The sequence below is a fragment of the Xiphophorus couchianus genome, chromosome 6 (assembly GCF_001444195.1).
Source record: "Xiphophorus couchianus chromosome 6, X_couchianus-1.0, whole genome shotgun sequence".
In the NCBI taxonomy this organism is placed as follows: Eukaryota; Metazoa; Chordata; class Actinopteri; order Cyprinodontiformes; family Poeciliidae; genus Xiphophorus; species Xiphophorus couchianus.
The window spans coordinates 12,288,822-12,312,923 of NC_040233.1; the positions used below are offsets into that span (position 1 = coordinate 12,288,822).

At 39.0% G+C, this 24,102-nt stretch overlaps 1 protein-coding gene across 3 annotated transcripts in view; it reads left to right on the plus strand.

Moving 5' to 3' along the window:
- The window catches only part of LOC114146628 (neurocan core protein-like), a 49,174-nt gene that overhangs the window by 3,340 nt on the left and 21,732 nt on the right, over positions 1-24,102 (plus strand). For 2 of the 3 annotated variants that reach the window (XM_028020890.1, XM_028020889.1), the window contains 8 exons: positions 12,393-12,475; positions 15,136-15,339; positions 18,442-18,624; positions 19,030-19,204; positions 20,953-21,080; positions 21,842-22,126; positions 22,614-22,751; positions 22,869-22,964. In XM_028020890.1, coding sequence (XP_027876691.1) covers positions 12,403-12,475; positions 15,136-15,339; positions 18,442-18,624; positions 19,030-19,204; positions 20,953-21,080; positions 21,842-22,126; positions 22,614-22,751; positions 22,869-22,964 — 1,282 coding nt within the window. In that variant the 5' untranslated portion in view covers positions 12,393-12,402. The remainder of the gene's footprint in view (positions 1-12,392; positions 12,476-15,135; positions 15,340-18,441; positions 18,625-19,029; positions 19,205-20,952; positions 21,081-21,841; positions 22,127-22,613; positions 22,752-22,868; positions 22,965-24,102) is intronic. The other variant, XM_028020891.1, reaches the window with a different exon arrangement.

Consider the following 24,102-nt stretch of genomic DNA (forward strand, 5'->3'; position numbering starts at 1 on the left):
AGGTTATAAATTCAAATCTTTATAATAATTGAGCACATAAAACATTCAACAGCTTCATCTTTTTTGGAACATTCAACTCAGCTTTTAAAAAGGCTGATTGTGAATTATTTTGTAAATTAAAAGGGAATATATGAACATGCTTTCATGTTCAAAGATAACTTATAACACCATCTAATATTGATTTTCTGAATAAAATTAAAGGGGATTGGCTTTTGTTATTAAGGACCTACAATCTTTGTAATCCATTGTTGACGTTTGTTTACCCCTGTGGACAATTTTAGATTCTTTCTTAGTTTGAATTAAAGGATTTCAAAGATTGTTTGGAAACCATGCAATTAAAAGCCTTGTTAAGTCTGAACAACAAAGGCTTTGAGGTAGCTGATAAAATTACAAAACAAGGAATGAAGTATGACGTGTTGAGTCGATCACAGGGACGTTTTATTTTATAAATAAATGCAAAAGGAAGTGCTGTGTTCTGATGTGTGTCTTTATGATGGCCCCTAGAGCAAGAGAGTCAGAGCTCATAAATGTGTTAAATTTGTTTGGTTTTGAAAATGCTGAAATGACCCAAAGTCATTTTTGAAAGTGTTCAGAAACAGATTGTTATGAAGTATTGTTGTCCAATGAACTGGAAACATTCCAGGTTAATAACTCAAACACCTTTTTACAGGAAAATGTGTGCATCTTTTTCACAGCGGTGATTTATTTACTGCTCTGGTTAATGACCTGCGCTCCGGAGCGATACTATGACAACCAATCATTGTGTACACTACGGCAACCCAGAGGAGCTAACTTTGAACTGTTCAGCATTGAAGCAAAGCATACGTCTAAGTCAAGTTTAAAGTCTTTGTTACATCTTTGTAAGTGGGTGTGGTAAGGCAGAGGAATAGAGGACTCAAGTTTGTTCAAAACTCAACACAGTGGCATATTATCAGTAATCCTGCTCTGTAAAAACCAACCATTAATACGTCAAGCAGCATTACATAATTCAGCTTCCCAAGCAACGTTACCTTTGAATATTTTAGATATGCTCTATGAAAAAACAAATCCACGAACAGATCGGTATTGCAGAATAATTTGGAGTTACATTCCACAGAAAAATCTGCGGATAGGTGATTCCTGAATCCACAATAGGTGGAGGTATTTTTTTATAAAGATAACTAAGACAGGACAGCAGATGTCTTTAGAAGCTGTACATGTACTCATTTGTTTACTTTGACTGTATGAAATTTTTAAAAGATATCAGTGGCTCATTATCCTGCCTGTCTCCAGCTGATACATGACAACAGCATGTAAGCAATAAAACTGATGTCATGTTATCCTCAGGTTGGTCAAGTGGCTCCCGTTTGACAAAAGCTTTCTGAAAACACTGCTGTAAACAACTGAGCGCGTAGAGATTATCCAATGTAAACTGGAGAATACTTTGAGCTGACTCAGTATTTCAAATGAAAGTAGTCCATTTTGTTTATTAAAAAACTAGAAAGTTTTACAAAATAGATCATAAGTGAATAGATTATTCAGCTGTCTCCATTAAGATTTTTGTTGAGGTTGTATTTTCTCTACAAGCCAAAAGTAGTACTCAGCTATAGTTTGATATTCTCTCTGGTAAGGAGGTGCTCACACTAATATGTCACTTATGTGACTATAGCTTCAATTCCTGCCCTAATACAGTGGTAATAGCTAATAGAATGAGGCTATATAAATGCAAATGAGCACCAGCTCTCACTTACAGCGGCCAACTTCTGATCAAAATAAGCTTCACCTCTGAGCAAACCACATGCTCAATGCAATATAAGCACGCCACCTTTAAGGAGAATTTATTTCATTTGGTGCACTGGTTTACTGTCGAGGTTTTCACTGTAGAGCCGACTGAGAACCAGACCGAACTGACGTGGGAATTTTATCATCTGTTTTTAGTTTGTGCTTTGCTCACTGTAATATGCTTTAAACTAGCAATACCTTTCCAGTCACTGGAGCCAAAAGGATCCCTGGTTCAGCACTGGACAGCTCCCAAATATTTCGCTCCTGTAATCAAGCTGCCAAACATTGTGAAACAGGGGAATAAGTGATTAGTTGGTGTGTTCTAGCTGCCGGATGGGGACTTAGTCTCACACTCTGCCTCTCTCTCATGTGGAGGAGCGAGTCCCTCTTTCAGACTGAGTGCCCTCACGCCAAAACCCACCGGGGATTGGATGCACCAATCCATCAGTCAACTTCAGTCTTAAGACAGGGAGGGGCCAAAGCAGGCCAACAGGCCAATCATTAGAAGCATAGATGAGGCCACATCTGAACACACAAAGACCGAATTCCTCCCTTTTGTCTTTGGACCTGGCTGCGGCTCTCCTTGAAGGTTTGGGAGAAGAAAAATGTTTGGCTTCACAGTTGGATAAGAAAAGAGTTCCTCTAGGCTGCATCAAATCAGCCTCTGCAACACGGGGATTAGGAAAATGACTCACCTTCTGCACGCTCAGCAGCCGCCGCCTCTATGTTTATTAATGTCATCCGATTTGAAGCAACTCCTTTCAGCAGGTTTTAGCTGTTATTGTTGGGTGCTGATGTATGGAGGAGCAGATGCTCCAGCTTCTGGAGATAAACACTTGAAGGGCAGAGCTTTCTTTTTCTTTGCATTCGTCATTTGTATTCTGGCAGAGTTAGACCGTCATTAAGGATGTGGGGCTCTTGGACGATGTCCCACCGTCCTGTCCACATTTGTTCTGTTTTATTTTATTGATGCGCTGTTTTCTTTTGGGGGACAGAAATGTGAGCTCCCTTTGGCCATCTCTTTTGATTTAGAGAAATAGATGGCGTAAACCCCCAGAGTTAGTGTATTCAGTGATAGCTGCGCTTCTTGCACCTGAGCCCTCATTGACATTCAAAAGCCTCAGGACTCTAACCTTTGACCCCCCAGATGAATTAATTACATTAAACACATTTTCTGTGCTTAAATTAGCTCAAAAATAGCAAAAATTCATTTAAAAGCAAACTTTATAAACGCATTAGTTCATGTATTCACTCTCAGGTTTCTCCAGTTGCAGCAGTGAGTGAAAATAAATCCAATTGATCTTTGGTTTGAAAAGTTGCAGTAGAGGCATTTATTTATTTTTGTCATTTGGGAATACGGTACTAAAAACAAACACCAACACGTTTCACTGTAGACACGATGCAGCGCAGGGGACAAAAATGTCTTCTTGACCAAAGACAAGTTTTCAAACTGATTAATGATCTGTAGTGGTAAAAAATTATTCAGATATAATCTTGGTGCTAAACGATTATATAAACAAGGATCTAAACAGACATATTATTGATTCAGAAAAGTGGAAATTCTTGTGAATCTACAATGAAATGCAAAACAATCTAAAATCTGGGGTTTCTTTTTTTTTTTTTTTACAGTGAAAGAACGGTAATGGTTCCTGCAGTTTCCAGTCCGTCTGTGGGATGTGATACGCCAGTTTTCACTTAATCAATTGAAATTCTAACCAAATGATTAGATTCTTTGAAGTAGAAAAAGATCACAAAGAAATTAGGAAAAAAATTATTTTATGTGAATTTTGTTTGAGGTTAAGGTTCATGATTTCAACATCGGCGATAAATAATCATAATTAAGCTTTTCATTCATTCATTCATTCATTCATTCATTCATTCATTCATTCATTCAAGTGGACAACACATGGCCTATAAATATACCTTCCAGCTTGCAGCTTATTTGCAGACCCATTCCCTTGTTGGATTTTTCTGTTAAATTATTTTCTGAGACAAAGCCCAATTCTCTCTTGTCATTTTCAGTCTGATATTGCCACCTACTTAAAAAGGTAGAGAGGAATTGATTTTCTTTAAACAATCATATTAGACCAACAAATCCACTGGCTGCCGTTCTGAAAGCCTCTCATTGTGCAGACAGGCTAATTAGAAGTCCTTTCATTGGATTTGTTGAATCCATAAAATGTCATTTTTCTTTGGATACAGTAGACAGGGTCCTATATTGATAGGAACACTTGGAAATTGTCCTGACTCTAAAGACAACATCACAGTTTATATATCTATATCAATATTTAGATATCAGAGTTTAATGATTTATTCATCCCTTCTATGTTTTGACATATTTATTTCCTATTAATAAAATGTCTGGTTAAAAATTGTTTGAAGTTGCTTGGATTTATGCGTTACAGAAACAAGCTCTGCTTAATTACACAGAGACGGATCTATCGCGCCCACTGCTTTCCATTTCCTTTGGAACTTATATGACAATTTTTCGTTCTCACACATTTACAGGCACACATTTAAATAATGTTTCCTAACCAAATGTATTTAGATTAATTGGTTTAAAACAACTGTTTTTTCGTCAGTGACTGGAGCTTCGTTGGTCCTTGCTTGTATTTTTGCAGAATCTATGGTGTTGTGATGTGTATCTTAGCTTAGAACATGGTGGAGGCTGCATCATGCTGATCAGAGTAGATGGAGCTAAGTTCAGGAAAAATGTTTTGAGGCTGTGATCAGTTGAGACTGAGGAAAACGTTCACCTTTCAACGGGATAATTACTAAATACACAGCCAAAGCTAGAATCCAATGGTTTGAGTAAAAACTAATTCATGTGTTAGAATTGCCTAGTCAAAGTCCAGACTTAAATCCAACCTAGAACCGGTGGGAAGACTTGAAAATGGATATTCAGAGAAGTTCTCGTTCTAGACTGAACTTGAGCTGTTGTGCAAAGACAATTAACCTTTACTTAACCAGGTAAGCTGATTGAGAATTAGTTCTCATTTACAAAAACAACTTTGCAAATTGTAAAAGGAAAATCATATTTCAGAGTTACTCCTAATGAAACTGTCTTGTAGACCTTTAACCAAAAGAGTGATTAAAAGCAGCTGAAATGATCATTGAACAAATAAATCTTTGGATGTAGGCAGTGGGATGAAGATACTTAGCATATGTTGCAGCTTCTTCCAAACTAAAATGAGAAATGTCCAGAAGAAGCTTGGATTTTTGATCTGACTGTATGGGTGGAGTGGTTGAGACAAATCCCCCCAATATTTGCAACTTCAACGAAAAGTGGTTCAACAAGACAGACTTAATAAGGCTGAATACAGACACAGTATGACACATCAAATCCCAACGAAATGCATTAAGGTTTGCAGCTGTAATATGACAAAATGTGAAAAAGGTTTTTGCTTAGCTACAGCTTCTTTGTAGAAATTTAAGTCTAAATCAAGGCTGCGTCTGCAGTCGGTGCTGAAATTACATCTTTTACTCGGCGGGCAAGAGATTTTCCCCGTTATCTCTTCTTGAACCTTTCAGCTAAATAATCTTCAAAATGAAACAAAATTGCCTCCTTCGCCTGGTTTCACTGCTCATACATTAAGCCAGAGTTTACGCTGGCCTGTCTGCAGCCCGTTGAACAACCCTTCATGTATAATCTTAAGCTGGGAGGACTGGCATCTTGTCAGAGTTCTCCCTCGATCTGAACCCTGCATGAGTCATTAGCTGCTTTGAGAGTGATTAGTCGCCATGCTGGCATTCAGAACACAAAGACGAGCTGTGGACCTGTGTTCATGCAGTGAATACCTGATTCAGCTGGGTTCACCTTGCTTCTGGTTCTCGGTTTTCTGTTTTTGAAGTGGAACAAAACAGACCGTGGTTTATATGGTCTCTGGCTGGATTTCCCTGCATATTCTTGGAACTTGTTGACAAAACGTGTTTCTGTGAAAGCAAAAACATGAATTTCAGTCATTATGCACGAATTACCCGCTGCCTACTTTTTCCCGGACAAAATGTAAATTAATAAGACTCATGGAGCTTGTGCAGGCGCCTTTTCTGAGAAGCTTTCATCATGGCAGCGTTATTATTTTTAAAATGTTGATAAGATGACCTTCCTTTCAGTCGTCTTCCTTCATCCTTCTCCCCACACCACTTTGTCTGTCACTTATCTAGAGCTGCTATTCTGCTGCTCACTCTGCTTCTCTCTGGAGGTAATAGTTTTGTGAGATATGATTAAAGAAGAAGGAGAGGGAAGGAATTGCCTTCTCCTGTCAGCTCCCTACAGGGAGGAGAGAAAAAAACCCTTTCCTGTAACTCTTGTCTGTTCCTGTTCTTCCGGCAGGTTTTAGCAGAACTTTTTAATAGTTGTTCAAATTAATCTTGGTCTTTAGTGTTGTCACCATGCTCTTTACATGAAAGGATTAAAACCTCCTTTGAAAAACACAGCATTTGCTCTTCTTTTTAAACTTCTTTCACCATTTCTCTTATGGGAAAACAGAGTCCTAAGTCTCCATAATTCGTGTTCTGTCAAATCTGAAGCAAGAAGACGAAGAGACAACTTAATAAAAAAAATATCCTGGTAGTTTTAAACCTGAGATTCTTTTTTAACAGATAAACAAGATTATTAGGAGGAAAACATGTGCCTAGAATTGCTCTGGTGCAGAGAAAAATGCTCTAAATGGCGAGAACAAAGATGGCTGCAATTATTCAGAAAGGGCAATTCGCCATGTCAGATTTAAAGTGCTGGTTATTGTTTGTACACTACACTGTTTTCAGGTGTGCTTGCATAGGTCACCAAAGTAACTTCTAGCAGAATTAACTCCACTCTCTCTGCAACAAGGGTCTTTGGAAAAGCAATTTTCTCCATGAAAACGTGCTTTGGTGTAGGATTTCTCACCCTATCGGTGTTACTTATAGTATTTGAAATGCTTGTTGCAAATACAATGCTGTACAAAAAGCAACATGAAGACACACACCTTACTATTAAGAGAAAATGATTATTAGGTATGATTGAGGCTTTCTTTGTTGGGTCACAGTCGGAGGTTGAACTGTGAGATTGAAAAGTGTCCTTAAAGTGTTTTTGTGTGACTTTTTAGCCACACATCTCTGACTGTCAGAGCCCCACACACACAAATATAACCTACAAACAAATACACCCATTATCAAACAGCCTACTTCAGTACAGCAATAACATATTTATTCTTTTATGTGTGTGTTTTGTAAATTACATGTAAAAGTTAATACATTTTTAATACATATTCAAGGTTGGTATCACATTTTAATTTTTTTTTATCACCCCAAGACATCAAAATATTAGCAGAATTAATCAAAAAGTAGGTCAGGTTGCTTTCACTTGGAGCCTAAATTTTAAATATTCAGGAGGTGAGGGAATTTTCCTCAGTGCAAACAGAGCAACTGCATAGTGTAAGAATAAAATACTAACAACACATTTACCTCTTGGCTTTAGACACAAACATTTTTTCACTGCACTGTAAATCCTTTTTGCTCCAAGTAGCAACTCTTTTCTTCTTATGATCAGCTGTCACACGTCTTATTGAAGAGCAGCTGTGCAAGACTTGGGAAAAATGCTACATGCTAACTATGAACAGACTCAATAAATATTTAACAAATAGTTAGAACTTTTAGTATGCAAATGATGCTATTGATGTGCTAATTTATGCATAAAGTGCAGTGCTAAATAAAGTGCTAAAGTGCAAATCTGCTCATAAAGTCTTACCAAAATAAAAAAGGTGCCAGTAACAAGAGATCTCTTTTTTTCATCATAAGTGGTGCAACCATGAAAATCCTGATTCAGGATTGTGATTTTGCACGGAAATGCACTTTAGTTATGCAGCAGGACGATCCAAAACACACCAGCAGGTCCAGCTTTAGTAGCATGACTTATTTATAGGTTAATATTAAGTTTTTCCTTTGGACCACATTGGTTTAGGAAATTAGATTACAATTTCTTACTCTTTTACTCAAGAGCTGATGTTCCTTTTGTTCAGTGAAGCACCAAAGTCAGAGGGGGTGCACATTCTTCTTTCTCCATACTTTGTCAAATTCGATTTTTTTTCAAACATTAAATGTCTGAAACCTCTCTCTGCCTGTTTTATGAAACTGCAGGAAACAAAGTGATTCTTGCCACAGAGCATTTACATCTCTGCGTGATCCGCTGACTGATGTGCTCCGCTCAAAGCGCCATAACTCACACGGTCTCCCTACAATAAACCCAATGAAGAAACATTGGGTCTTCAATCATGCATCACTCAGGCCTCCAACATCAGAGTTTCCCGAGTTAAATAGAGAAATGAAAAATTCCCCAGATGGAGCAGCCTCCGGTGGCACCAAAGTGTATGTATTTACAAACTGATTTGCATGTTCACTTAGTCTTACAGGCTTTAGCAGGAGAGACATGTTGCTTTACTGATGTCAAATTGCGTTAATCATTTAGGACTCCAGGACTTTTACATTTTGAGATTTAGCTACGTGTAATGAATCCATAAGTATGAAGATGAGCTTTCAAGATTATTCAGTGTAATGGAAATATTTCCAGATGGAGAAAGTTTAAAATATTTGGGATAATAAAGGGACCTCCAGCTGGTCAAAGCGAGCTAAGTAGCACTCTTTGCAGTATTTCACATGCAAAACCTGTCACATCTCATGGTTGTGAGATTCCACATATTTCAATGTATTCACTTGTGATTTTGTTCAACAGACCGACAAAAAGTAGAAGTAGAAGGTCTCAAACTCCAGTCCTCGAGGGCCGCAGTCCTGCAGATTTTAGATGTGCCACAGGTACAAACCACTGGAATGAAACGGCTTAATTACCTCCTCCTTGTGTAGATCAGTTCTCCAGAACTTTGCTAATGACTTAATTGTTCTATTCAGGTGGCAGGACTGCGGCCCTCGAGGACTGGAGTTTGACACCCCTGCTTTAGAAGTTTGTTTTTTTTTACAAAGAAAGATTTTAAAAAGTTCAAAATTTTTGTGCTTTCTACCTTACTTGGCTCATTGAATAGAATCATATATCGATAGAAAATTCTCTAGAAAAGCCTTTTTTATAATTGATGGGAAGTGTTGCTTCAGTGGCATTTTGAAGTTTTTTTCTTTGGTGATGGCTTCCAGATCTTTAAGGGTTTAGATCAAAGTCAGGACTTATTTCATAAAATGAAAAGGTCTCTTTACCTGATATGTTATACATAAAGTGTTATCATCTCATCGCTGTTCAATGCATGATCTGAAAATGGAAAGAGTTGTTCAACTGTGTTGGAGTTCATTCATTTTTGTCTCTGTGCTCCACCAGGTCCGTTTACCAGCTTCATGACCCGACCAGAACCCCTGAGTGTAAATTAGCTCGAGAAATAATGAGATTTGGTTACATATAAAAGCAGGTTTTCATGCCAAAAAATGATCAAATGTTACAAGCCACACATGTCATACAAATGGAACAGACACAGAGCTACATTCACCATCCAGCCCTGGGCCACACTTAGCAAACCTTATGGATGAAACCAAGTGAGGTAAAGACTGTAGCGCATGTTTAGTTTTTAATTCTTTTCTGCATGTTTATGTAGAAAAGTCACACATAAACTGACTGTCGGCAGTTTATATGTGACTGCCGGCAGACACACATAAACATAGTAATGTAAGCTGCAGTATGTGCGTGTAAGCAGTTAAAAGAGGCTAAAAGAGATAGAGGAAAAGACAGAACCTACAACAATAAATAAACGAGGCAAGTCTGTCCTTGGAGAGCAAGAATCAGCAAGATGAGCTTGATTAGAAGTTGAGCTTAAATCTCTGGTAAATATCACATTGTGGTCAATAAGTTTTAAGTGTTTTTTTTGGGTTTGGGTGATAAGAATGTTTTTATGAGTAGCTAACTCTAGCACTCCAGACTCCTGCTGGCTTCTCTCTACGTTTTCCCACCGGCTGCAGCTTTACAGGAGATGTGAGTCGAGTCCTGGTGCTTGCGTCGCGATGACCACGGGGGCCACTTGGTGTCCTGCTTTAACAAAGTGACAGCCATAATGCAGGCCTGCCAGCCCCGTCTGTTAGCTCCTTTTACATCTTTGTCACTCTGCTCGCTCGCTCGTACAATGAGCCTAGAACGCATCCCATTCAGACAACATGACAAAAATGTGTCAGATGGACATTCACATTGAAGTCCACTGAAGCATTTTAGAAACTTCTGGCTCTTTTTTTCCTCTGAGACACAACTGTGCCCGAGAGTCTGAAAGGGGGACATTTAGAAGAAGGCGTTCACAACATCTGATGTCTCGTCCTGAACAAAGGATGAGTCTGGTTTAGTATGCTGCTGGTGTGATTGCATCTCCAGTGGACTGTATGTTGTAAATGCCCACTGGCAAATCTCTGAATGGTTGCCGTCTATGGGCATAAAGTGTTGTACTTTGGTGCGTTATCCATCGAGCTAAACCTTTAGTAATGTCACTGTGGAGAGCTGCTGGTGGGTCCCTGCCAGTCCTCGCCCCCTCCAATACAATACTCTCCGGGTAAACTCCTTGGTGTCACGACCCTCTCCAGGCTTTTAGAAATCACTTGTCAGCCACCCAACATGATCTACCAATGGTTCAGGTCTTCTACATGCACAGAGTCCAACGGTTCGCCCCCAATCTGTCACAGCCCATCATGAGGTCCCCAGAACCAGGATGCCCGCAGAGTGGCGCCTTACCCACATTCAGAGGGCTGAAATGGCTGCCCACTAATAACACCTGCACAACAAATTGTTGCTTAATGAAAGTGTAGTTTGGCAGAGAAACACTCTCCTTTGACTCACACACTTCGGCTCTAGTTTTGAAGGTTTGACTAAACTTTCACATGGTCAGGAAAGAGAGCCACCATTATTCTTGCCGTTCCTGAGCTGAGCTGCTGTTGCATAATCGTCATTCAAAGCATGAGGGATGCTGTTGGCATGTGTTGCTGTTACCTTGGTGAATGCAAAGAGGCCCGTCTTGGATGAATTATTTAGTTTATGTAAGTGAAACTGAGACCGTCTAATCTAGATGCCTAATTTTGGCTCTGACTAATGTGTGATTCTTCTTGTAACCTGTGCAGTTACATGAAGGCACAAATGAAGGTCAATTAAGAATTTAAATTTGTTTATGTTTCCTAATTTCACCTTAAAACAAACACCAGAACTGCGTTTTCTTCAGATCTCATGCTCCCGACTTCATCTCCATTTCATGCCAGCCCTGTCTCAGGCATCTCTTCATTGAACTGTAAAGCTTCAGGCACCAAGCCAAATCCTCTGGCAAAGTCAGCAACTCATTTTTGATGTGTGGCAGGATTTTCCTAGTGTTGTGCAGAAGAGATGCAGCAGCCTCGTTTTTTACTGCAGCAAGCCCTTCCTATAGATACCTAGTAATTAGAAAAGTAAACAAATTCTTAAACATGGCAGACGATTAAACAGCATTGCGCTTCAGATACTAAAGTTTACATTTGTAATTTTGATTTTATTGTTCTTTGAAGAACACCTCTTTTGTTCACAGTTTCTCAAGACCTTGGTGCTGTGTGCTGTCTGGAACATCCTGAGTGCTAGAGTTTCTTGTTTGTGATTTGTCTGTAAATAGTCGTGATGGAATCCCACAAAACAGGCTAAATGTTTTCGAAACAAGAGCATAGTTTTATTGGTAGACATTAAACAATATTTTCACGACAAATATAGTTGCCAAATGATGAGTCAATTAGCCTGACCCTCATTGAAGATGTAATTTGATTTGTCAAATCATGAACTCAGAGTGAATAACCACAGGTTATTAGTCAGTTTTAGTAGCCTGATTACTGTCAGACTTAATTACAACTTGCCTGGCTAAGGGAAGTAGACTAAAAGGTCTTAAAAAGCAACGCACCATGCCCCAACAGATGAGAAAGAGACTCATTAACATCTATCAGTCTGAAAAGGGATTCAGAACCATTTCAGAGGCTTTGGGTCACCAGAACCACAATAAGATGAGGTCTGTAAGACTAACATGTTTATCTGAAATGCTTTCATTCCATGCTTACATTAAAAATTAATATTTATACGTACAGTTTGAGTTTCAGATTCACAGACATCAGACTGATTCAGCACAAAATTTGGCCTGATAACATGAATATTGTTGGGTGGGATGTACGTTTACATCCCGATGTCATATTCTGTTAATGAATAAACATCTAATGCAGTGCAGCGTCTAACTTATTTCCACAGCGATTTTGAGTAGATTGGCTTTGCAAAATGGATGAATGTTTGTATTAATGTTTTATATAAGTATTAAATAGTTTTATGATGAGGATAGAAATGAGGATATTAGTCATTTTAGGTATGTAACATGACTAATAATTGACTATTTTTTTAAACAAAGTTAAATGTCATTACATACTGAAATGTTCTTTTCCTGCTTCTGAATGAAAATATAACTATTTCTGGGCAGGACTGAGACCCAAATGTTTCTGGATCCTAACAAATTATGACAATTTGTTTAGAGCTTACATTGGTCTTGAAATAAGAACACATTTTACTGTTGTGCATAAATATAAATATTTTCTTGCGAGTTACAACAGTACATGCAGTTTGTCTTTGGGTGCAGCACCTCTGATTCAGTTTTCCTTCCCATCCATCTTGTTTTTCTTCTCTCTCTCAGCAGGTCCAGGATGGTGTTAAGTCGGACTGCAGCTGGGCATCAGATCTTTTTTGCTCTCATGCTGCTGCTCTCTTCAGGCTCTGGTGAGTCCTCAGTCTTTTTCCCCTCCATATTTTAGTTTCCTCCTTGCCATGGTTGGATGTAAAAGTTATGTCTGCACACAGCTGTTCGTGGTGATACCGACAGAAAAAGTGGAAGAACTGGATCGGAATACAAAACAAGTGCTTTACACGACAAAATAAACACATTTTGCATTAATATGAATGCTGCGAGAGCTGACATGCAGAGGATGTTGGCGAACAAGCTCGCAGGAATAAAGCTGGAGCGCCTCCAGAGCCATTTAGCCAAACATCTGCTCCGTCACAATTATCTTTGAAAATTTCTGATTATGAAACAAAAGGCAGAAAATCTCAGAGCTGCAGGTTGCAGCTGGATTATTACAGGTTTGTTGTACCTCATGCAGCTCGCTGGCTGAGAGCGACGCAGATAAGTTCTTGGCTTTAATTACTTTCTCTGAAATTGGCATGCATTGTGCTCTTCAGCCTGGGATTGTTATTGAACTGCACCTGCATCAATGATTTGCTAAATTTAATCATTACCTCAACAGATAGTGGTTCTTCTCCACATTCAATCATGTTCTGTTTGTTTCTGTTGAAGGACAAAAGTGGACAGGCCAGACAATTGTTTTATGCAACGAATTAAAGCAGGATTTCCCACCAGGACTTATGTTAACATTTGCAGCAGGAACTGATTACGGCCAAAAGGAAGAAAGCACATGGAAATGACATTTGACAAAAGAAAGCAGAATTTAAATGAAAAATGGATTTAATTCAATGCATTATTTTCATGACAAATTCTAACTCATCTGAAGTTTGTTGGTCTCAAAAAGCTGGTATGGACAAAAGAAAGAGTAACCAATATTTTTTTTAAAAAACATCTGGAGGAGCATGTTCTTGAATGGGTTAATTGAGAGCAGGTGAATAACAGGAGTAAGTGTAAAAGGAGCCAGTACCTCTTAGATATAAGGCTCTTGAGATTCAGTAATATGACCTGATTCGGCAAGTTAGGGAGCGGTTTTACAATAATATTTAAAATACAACCTAAAAAAATGATATTGAAGAAAATGTTTGTATAGAATCAAAAGAAATTACTTCATCCTCATCTTTTCACTTGATAGACACAACTGGGTTACAGTACAGGCTCCTGCTAGGATTACAAATAAGCTTACAAATACATAACTAATATCTGCTACAGCTTACTATTCATTTAAAAGCAAAGCCTAGTTCATCGTGTTTGGCTTTTCCTAGCTGATCCAGATTTATTTTTTATTATAAGGACTAAGACACAGAAAAGAGAAAAATGTGCTGCAGGTTGATTAAGGTCGTCGTTTGGTATCAAACAGAAAATAAAGAAATTACAAGATTGTCCTTGATTTCTATTGGTCTCTCTCTAATTGTTATCACAGAGCGAAGTCATGCTTGTTGTGCTGCCTGTCTTGGTTTCTGCATTGTTTTTCCCCTGCATCATTCCTGCTTGTTACTGTGCCTGGGCTCTGTATTTTTCTTTTGAGATTGTTATGATTACATGTGATTTAAAGGGAGGCAGCAGGGCGTCGTCTGCTGACAGAGCGCCTCCCTGGGGGGTCAGCTTGTGAAAGCCCCAATCTATATGCAGATGAAAACAACTCTGTGGGATTCAGTTTCTCTGTCTGTGATTTTCTGCAAGACTGTTTTTAAAGTCATGTTAGCTTTTTAATAAACATTGCTCTTTATGCTGCTAAAGTAGTTGGTTTAAGTTGGCACTCATGACACAATAAAAGATAAGATGTTAACTTTTTGAAACATTTGAAGAATAATGAAATATCTTCTGCAAGACTTTTTCTGTAGATTGTAGTTCTAGGACGGGATGGAGATGACATGGTTGGACCAGGGAGGGGAAAAAGGAGCCAAATTTCATAGAATTACTCCAAAAAAGCTTAGAATTGTTCAAAAACAAAAATTGGCAGACGCCCATTATTATAGCAACCTTACTCATCAATTTAAAGTGTGCATATATAAAAGTCTTTCACGCAGACATCTGGGGTACGTGTGACTGAATGACTTTAAAATCTATTTAGTCATGAGGATGCCGGTGTCCGCCTGGAGTCATAATCTGACAAGTTAATCTATGTCCCACATTGGCTCAAAACTAAAAATAAGCCCTTTGATCTACGCTAGTTTGTTTCGTACAGAGAGTATGGATCCTCTGCTGTTGAGAAACGATTGCTTCATGGAGATGTGGGCAGTGTTGAGGTTTTAAATTTTACCCAATTGCTAACATTTGGATAATTATTACATACGTAACACGCCAGTTTGATGCTAAGAAGCTGTTAATCTTAATTCAATATTTGGAAGACCAACACAGACTGAACTTCCTCTGCAGCCATTGCTAAAATCCTTCTTCTTGAAATTTATTGGCAGTTGGCAAAAAACGTTAGGTCATTGCTAAAACAGTAGAGAAAATCATCATTCACAATTTCTCCTTCTGTTGACTGATTGGTCGGGCAAAAAATCTAAGATTTATTTCACTAAATGACATGAAATCAATTATTAATTTTGACTAATAGTCTGTTTCTGTGCCTAAAAATAAAACTACCAAAAAAAACTACGAGTCAAATACTTACATTTTACTTCATTTCATATGGTATATTTATACACAGATACCCTCCATAAAAGTAATAATTACTTTTTGTTTACTTCTTTAGGTGCAGCCTCTTCCATAGTTAACATGCGTAGGATTACGTATCCCACAGTCCAGCAAATGCTTGCAGGCAAAGCTGTCCTCCCATGTGTCTTCACCCTCAGGACCAGCTCCTCCCACCAGCCTCCACACCTGCTGTGGACTCACATCAGGCCACCGGCGGGAGGGCATGGCGCTCCACTGGAGCAGACAGTACTTTCAGCTAAAGGTAATAAATGCTTTCTTTAAAATCATAATTTTTTATTTGTGGCTTATGAGATGTTACTGTCTTAGAGGTAGCAGACAACATTCTTGGTGTCTTTACCAACAATGTAAAGACACCAAGATAGTGGTGCCTGAAGATAATGGCTCATCAAAGACTTAGTTCAAAACTAAGAGGGCATTTATCTCTTTAAAATAACTATAATTGATTAAGCATTAAAGATTGTTATGAACCTTTTAACAGTCAAAAAAAAAATTGTTTTCACTTAGCCAATGCAATATTTCACCAACCCTCAGTCGTCTGTTGTAGATATTACCTCCTTATATGAACACAACAGAACCACACTTCAAAAATCCTCCACGAAATAAACTGTTTTATATTTACACCAGATAATGTGCACAGATCAAAGGTTTCAGTACACCCACTGTTTTCTTTGACACTATCTTTTGGTGTTTTTTGTTGTTCTACAGATTTAAGTCAGTTTCACAGCTTTCAGGAGCTGCACTGGCAGATGTTTTTTGGTAAAAAAAACCTTCTGAATATTCACAAGGGGGAGACTTAGTTTACAGCTTGACAGCTGGGAGCAAATAACATCTAAAGAGATTCAGTTTTACCTCAGGTTTAGATTCGAGGAAACCGACAGCTTAAGAGCTCATCTCAGCTTTCATCGTTCAGTAAGAATCTGCTCATCAGTTTGGAGACAAACTCAGAAACACGTCACCACATATAAATAGTCAATTCTCTGCTCAATAAAGCAAACTGGGCTCATGGTTTACAAAAATATTTCTATCCTTTTTCACAATTTATCATGCCACAACCCCTAATGTCAATCTATTTTATTGTTCTTCTGTAAGATAATTCAAAACAAAGTAGTGTGTAACCACTGCTTAATTTAATTAGCAATAAATTCAGTAGGAAAGTTACTTTTGTTCTAGGGTCACACAGGAGGATGATAAGCATACAAGTTTTAACAACTCAAGTTTATTTTTCTTTCCCCACAAAAAAAATAATAATCCAGGTAACACTAATTACCTTAATAAAATTAAGGTATAAAACTTAAATTGTCCACCCTTATATAAAAATATCAGATTAATATATAGAAAATTGAGGGTAGTTTTTTTAAACAGTAGCTTTAAAGCTTATTTCAACAAAAGAAATTACATATTCCAGTTAGTCCTTCCATATAACAGTTCAGTCAGTTCAGTCAATGTGCACATAAGTTGTCCGTTATGAAAATGTTAATGAACAAATAGTTCGTGGAATAAAAAAAAAAAAGATTTGGGGCCCCCTTTTTGTTCAATAAGCTTATCTGTTGTCCACGCAAAACATCCAGCAGCACCAGGCCCTCCGTCTCTCCAGGCTTCAGTCCGAGTCACAAAGATGGCGGCGGAACCCTCATGGTTCTGGAACCACTGGTTCGTTCAGATATCGGTCGTCCAAAAAAAAAAAAACAACAACCTGCATGCAGAGCGTTAACCGATCATGCAGGTATACGCAAATCAGAGAAATCTTTCAATTACTTCTCAGTGAAAATCTAATTAGCGTTTAAAATAAACCAAAAACTATCAGTAATAAAGAAGTGACTTAATAAACATCACGTCATCATAAACAGTCTCATTTCACAGAGTTATGCTGCTTACAGAGCGACACTTTATACCCCGGTTGGGTTTTTATCCAGTTCGAATAAAACTGAGCAACGTTAGCTCCAGCTAGGTAGCCATTCTGCGTAAGTAAGCAGCTGAAAATAAAACAACAGACTCACCGGAGAAATCTCAGAACAGAATGTACATTATCCAGTTCAAAATAAACAGATTTCTCTCATATCACAGCAGCACTTATGCGTAGTAACTTCTCTACTTCTGCTGAAATGTGCTTAGTCTGCCATTTCTTTTTTCTTCTTCTCTCTTCTTTACTCTTCTTCTCGTACCGACACAGGAGAAATGTGGGTCTAGTGCCCTCTACAGGACATTCTAAGAACTAACAAACACATTAAACATACAGACAGATCAGCATAGTTTATGGGGGTTACAAGTGCATAATTGTGAATGAAGGTAAAATGAGTAATTGTTTTTCTAAAGATGTGTGCACTCTGATGGACTGGTGACCAGTGCCTCAACTCTCACTCAATGATCGCTGGGTATACGCAAAAAAACGGGTGTATTTGTTTTCACTTCTCTTTGAGTCAATGCTTTTTAGTACCTGCATTTTGTGCATGTGTCTATTGCACACAATTCCAACCATCCATCCATTTTCTGTTCACCCTTGTCCCTAATGGGGTCGGGAGGGTTGCTGGTGCCCATCTCCAGCTACGTTCCGGGCGAGAGGCGGGGTACACCCTGGACAGGTCGCCAGTCTGTCGCAGGGCAACACAGAGACACACAGGACAAACAACCATGCACACACACACTCACACCTAGGGAGAATTTAGAGAAACCAATTGACCTGACAGTCATGTTTTTGGACTGTGGGAGGAAGCCGGAGTACCCGGAGAGAACCCACGCATGCACAGGGAGAACATGCAAACTCCATGCAGAAAGACCCCGGCCGGGAATCGAACCCAGGACCTTCTTGCTGCAAGGCAACAGTGCTACCAACTGCGCCACTGTGCAGCCCTTGCACACAATTCCTCAATCATATTGTAGTGTATTCAGATTAAATAATCAAAATGTATTGTTTTTATTAGTAATATTAGTTTTATTATTTATACAGCATTTTTCAGTTGGGCCAAAAAGTTAATTTTGTTCACATCTGAGCAGATCACTTTCATCCACATGTTTGCTGTGTCTCAATCATAACTTTAACCAAGGCATTGTAGTTGTAAATAGAACAATTAATATTGTTGAGCTGTTGATTGATTTGTTAAAAAAGCCAAGTCAAAACTTTGTAATGTAATTCTTCCAAGTCATAATTATGTACTACATTGTGTTGATCCAACACATATAATCACATCATTAGAAGTTCATGGGGTATTCATTATTTTTGCAAGACACAGAAGACGTTGTGTCGGACATTTTATGTCCGACACTTTTAAAGTTGTGCTGCTTCTAAAACCTACAGAATACCAGTAAGCATTTGTAACGAAGAAACCTCTCTCTCTGTGTGCCAAAGGTGACGTAGTCAAGGTGAATAAGGCTTTCAGTGGCCGTGTCGCGCTGCCAGGATACTCTGCCAATCCGCTGAATGCTACTATGGAGATCTCCAGTCTCCGTACCAACGACTCAGGCACTTACCACTGTCAGGTTGTGGTGGACGGTGACTATGAGAGGGACGCTGTGCCCCTACTGGTTTCCGGTAATGCAACAGACACAACAGGCCACTTTAACCCAATTCATTTATTCTGAACGTGTTAATACAGAGCAGATAATTTGTGATTTTATATCATTAATACAGCCTACTCATTTCATACTAAGTGCCTAAGTTAATGTAACTTAGTGCTCTCCGTGCCTGTGCTGCTTCGGTTATCTTGTTCTGCTCTTGAATAATGAATAATTTAATTAAAGTATTTTCGCGGAATCCATGTAACGTTGCGTATTTTCCCCCTCAAACGCAGATTATGCTGGATTGATCTGTTTGCAGTCACACTGAAGTGCTCGCAGATGCATTCCACGTGTTTATTGATTTAAAACCTGAGCTGGTGAATCTGTCAAAAGAGGAGAAGTGAGTCGGTTTACCACCTGTGTCTGTCTCCGTGTGTAGGCGTGGTGTTTCACTACCAGGCTCCGAACGCCCGCTATGCCCTCTCCTTCACCGAGGCCCAGCGAGCCTGCCAGGAAAACTCGGCTCAGATGGCGTCGCCGGCCCAGCTGTGGGCGGCGCACCGTGACGGCTTGGCCAGCTGTTCGGCTGGATGGTTGGCTGATCAGACTGTCCGGTGAGGACACGACCGCCGCCTGATGTCCACCAGTTACACTCTAGTCGTAATGCCTGTGAACAGTAAACAAATGATTACTTTTATTACTGATGCATCTGTTAATTAAATAGATGATTTTTTTTTTGGTATTACAGCCACGGCTGAATATTAAATTAAAGCAGAATATTGTAATTAAGGGAGATTTTGAGAGACTGGGTTGACAATGCAATTAATATGCATGCAAATCAGAGAGCTAATATTACTTACACGTTTTGCTGTGCTCCTCCTGAATGTGTGCTAAACCAGGGCTGAATCAATAATTTACTCTTGGCTCTGGGTCATTTCAGTCCTTTGCAGATTTTTTATCCCAATTTCATATCCACGTGTTGCTGTTTTTACCCTAATGGTTTCCATCTCCAGCTGTCAAGGGCTTGAATCTAGCGTGTTTTAGATGAGTTACTGCTGCAACTCAGCTGATTCGGGCAGCTAAATTACCTCTTCAGCATGTCAACATGCTCTAGAGAGGCCTGGTAAATGTGCCAATCCAGGTGTATTTTAGAAGGGGAACATGTGAAACGTTTTTTGTTATATGCATAAATATCTTAATCAGTTTGTTAAAAAAAAAAACCCCACCAAAAACAAACTCCTTATAAATTTTTAGATTCTTTTTTCGTGCTGAACAACAAACTAAGCATGCAATATCTTTATGGAAATAAACAAACTACATTTCTTGTAGAAAAAGGGAGTCCCTTAAATGACTAGATTGGATCCAGAACCCTTTTTAGTCTCCAAGTAAAGCAAAAAGTATGTTGTGGTTAATATGTATGTGTTACCTGGTTTGATGATGCAAAGCTAGAGTATAAAGCTTACAGTTTCATAAAATTCAGTGCACAAGTACATTTTTGAATAAATGCTAATTTGTTGCTTCTTTAAGAGTTTGTGGACAATAAAACTTAGAAGCCAAACACCTTAAATGTTCTTCAGTCTGACTACAAAATCAGATATTGTACAGCAGGGTTGAAATGCTTTGACTTCAGCTGGAAAGTATAATTTATTTGTGATTGTGGAAGTTATTTAGAGGTGATAACTCTGGTGGAAAACTTTTAATGAACAAGCCAGTGGAAATTTTCTCACTTGCTCCTGATTGGTATGAAACCTTTTCCTTTGCAGTGCAGCTATCTTGTCTCTAAATAGGGCTTGTGAGGCTCCTGCTTTTCACCACAGCATGATAGCTAGTGAGTTTGTTTTTCACTGTGTAAAAACCTGGATATTTGGCATGAGAAAGTGTGAAGAGTGTGAATTAGGGGGGAATCTCAGTCTCAGTGTGAGCAACTAGCATTCCCTGCTTAAAACAGGCTTATTTGTAAATCTGGTTCACAGATTTTATATTCCTTAAAATAACCTCTACTTCTTTCTTATTCCTTTATATGACATCTTTATTTCTCTCCTCCGGTTCAATTATTTTTCTGTCTTTCTGCTTTGACCCTCCATCTACATTGCTGTCATGTAATCTTTAGCCATCTCTTCTCTCGTCATCATTCCAGAATATAAACAAATCCTGTGCCCTTTAAATGTGAATACAGATAAGAAATTATTAAATGACATTTAAAATCACAATTTGAAGAAGCAAAGAACCTTTAGCATGTAGGCTGAGAAAAGATGTGTGCAGTAAAATGTTCATGAGTCATTTAAGCTGTTATTTTCCTATTATTAGCTCTAAATAACGAGGTTAACACCCATTCATGACTCCTACATGTTCATGTCCACAGATATTCGGTCCAGCTGCCTGAGCTGGGTTGCTATGGACACAAGGAGTACTCTGCCGGAGTGAGGAATTACGGGAAGAGAGACCCGAAAGAGATGTTTGATGTGTACTGTTTTGCAGAAGAACTCGATGGTACACACACACGCAAGCATGCACACACACATGAAACACATCAAAACCTGTCACAGCCTTTGGCTTTTATACAGTTGCTTGCATCACATTCTGTTGCAACATCAGAGCGTCACAGTGGGGATAAAGTATTTTATAAAACCTTTTTTCTTTTCACCTTCACAAAATTCTGAAAAAGACATTAATAAGGTTGTTTCTGGTTTTCTTTTGGTACAGAGTTATTTCCACCAGTGTCAGAGATCTGCTTTGTTGTGAAAAGTCAATTGGAAACGAGCAAACATCAGTCCAAAGCATAAGTTAATTGTATTTTTAAAACAACAACAACAACAAAAAACTTGATGTTAAGGCTTTTAATGTCAGTCTTCAAACAAATCTTTGCTTTTGATTTGACAAAGCTTACATCAACTTTGGACAGTTTTAAAAAATTAGATATCACTGTCTAAGCCAAAAACTGAACTATGATGCTTCTCCTTTGACTACACCCCCACATGAGCCTGCAGGACCTGGTGTGGAGGCAAAACTAGAGGTGTGTTTTAATTTATGATAGTCATGACTCAGGTGTTCTGTTTTTACAGTAGAGCAGCAGAAAAAGTTTAAAATTTCTCCGTTTAGAGTCAAAGAATTAATTCATCAGTGTTACCAAGCCCAGATCAGGTTCTCGGCTTCAAAATAGCCTCAAATGTTAATTGTTAAATGTCTGGAACTAAGTTGCATAAAAGTAAAATGTTATTGATTTATTAATGTCATATTTCTGTCTCCATCAGGCGAAGTCTTTCACACCTCAGTTCCAGGCCGGCTCTCGCTTTCCTCAGCCTCAGACCGCTGCGTGTCCCTCGGGGGCCAGCTGGCCACCGTGGGGCAGCTTCACCTGGCGTGGAGGGCCGGTCTGGACAGCTGCGCCCCGGGCTGGCTTTCTGACGGCAGCGTCCGCTACCCCGTCGCCTGGCCCCGCCCAGAATGTGGTGGGAGTCAGCCAGGAGTCCACACCATCACACCCAACGCCACTGATGACAACACCACTGCGCTATATGACACCTACTGCTACAGAGGTATTGTTTCATTATGTAAAGAAAGCTGCTGGCTGGATTAACAGCAGCTGTTATGACAATATATAGTGTGGAGAACCAAATATTATATTTGAATATGGATATTTGCTGAAAATATTGCTTCCAATCAACTTTGCATAAAATGTCGACAGAAAGGAGTGTTAGGTTGAAAGGACCATATCACTTCTAACTGAAGACTCGTCTGCTATTAACGCAATAAAAATGACAATAAAAGTAATTGCTGATCTGTGTAACTATGGCAACACTCTTCTCTGATCCTCACTTTGTGCATCCAAGAAACCACTGGATTGACAGTCACTACGGGAGAAAGAGACAGAGGATAGGAAATTTTAAATACCAAGATGTCGAGACGATCTGCCTTGAATTATGCTGCCATTTTTTTTTTCCTTTTAGCTAAATCCAAACACACAGAGCTTTTAGGTATTTAAAGGATGAATGTAAGGGAACGGCTCTTTAACTTCTTTCCCAGGTAAAGTGAAGGATACAGGGAGCGTCTCTGAGATTTACAGCTCCCCGTGGAAGCCCTGGAGCTATCTCACAGGTGATGCTGACTCTGCAGAGACTGAAAGCTCCAATGTGACGACACAGCAAACCGCCACGCTCACAGGTTTTACATCCATTTACAACTTGGGTCTCAGATCAGCCAATTACTTAGCTTATCAGACACAGCAGAAACAAACTACAAACTGGTAGTGAGTGATGATTTAATTTTGCTTTCGTATAGATTCCTCTGAAAGCAGCAGCCCAACTGGACAACCAGTCCTGTCCAGCTGGACAGGACTGGTTGACATCGAAGAAGAGGAGTCCTCTAACAGAACCTGTAAGTTTGAGAACTTCTACTGCTGCTTGAATGGATGTTAAATCATTTGCTTTAACAGTTCTTACATCCAATTCAAAAACTTAAACTCTTCTATCAGATTTGTTACAGTGTGATGTTTTCCAATCATATACCGTATTTTCCGGACTATAGAGCGCACCTTACTATAAGCCGCACCCACAAAGTTTAAAGAAAAACAAACAAACAAACTGGAAACGTCACCGGGCTATGAGCCGCTGGTATCTCCGCCGCTTTCGGTTTTCCACAATAAAGCTGCCATTAAGGACGCAGCGCTGCGTCTCCAACGCAGAACCATGGATCCGTTCACGCCGAGCTTACGTGCAGCGGCTCTATTTCCCTCCTCTGCTGCCAGATCGATAGCCTTCAACTTAAAAACTGCATCATATGAACTTCTTCATGTTGTTTCCATGATGAGGGGGGATAAGTTTGAAAACATTTCTCCGTCGTGCCTACTGCTAGCATGTTTTTGCTCTACATTAAGATTAGCACTTTCTTCTTTGATTTTGACTTCCAATGATTCACTTCCTGCTAAAGAGCCCCCTAGTGATTGAAGAAAAATCCACAGAAAAGCCGAACTGGGCTATAAACCGCATGGTTCAAAACGTGGGAAAAAAGTAGCGACTTATAGTCCGAAAAATATGGTATTTCCGATTAAGCTTACAGCTAGCCTGATTTTACCCAATTTTTAATGTTTTGTTGTGACACCAGCTTGATCTTGAGCTGGAGTATTTTTAAAAAACGCATAAAAGAAACAATAAAATTGTACAGGTATTTACAAAGCCTGGGGATATCCAGCAAGTATATAATTATGAAACTTACCAGAAATTGTAAGCTTGACTAGGATCACTATATCCTTGCCCACAATAAAATGTCTTAAAGTTTCCTCTTGATCCAACTTTAATTGCTCAATATTTTTGGAAGTGTGGCCGACATGGACTGAATAGATTTGTGTACTTCCTCTGCTGCCATGGAGAGCTACAATCTTATGCAGGCCGTCTATAATTTTTAAAAATAAATATAATTTTTCATAACTCCTCCTTCTTTCACTGATATGCCAGGATGAAGGGAAACCAACAATACTAATGTTTTAAGTCAGGAAGAGTTCAGAGATCAATATTTG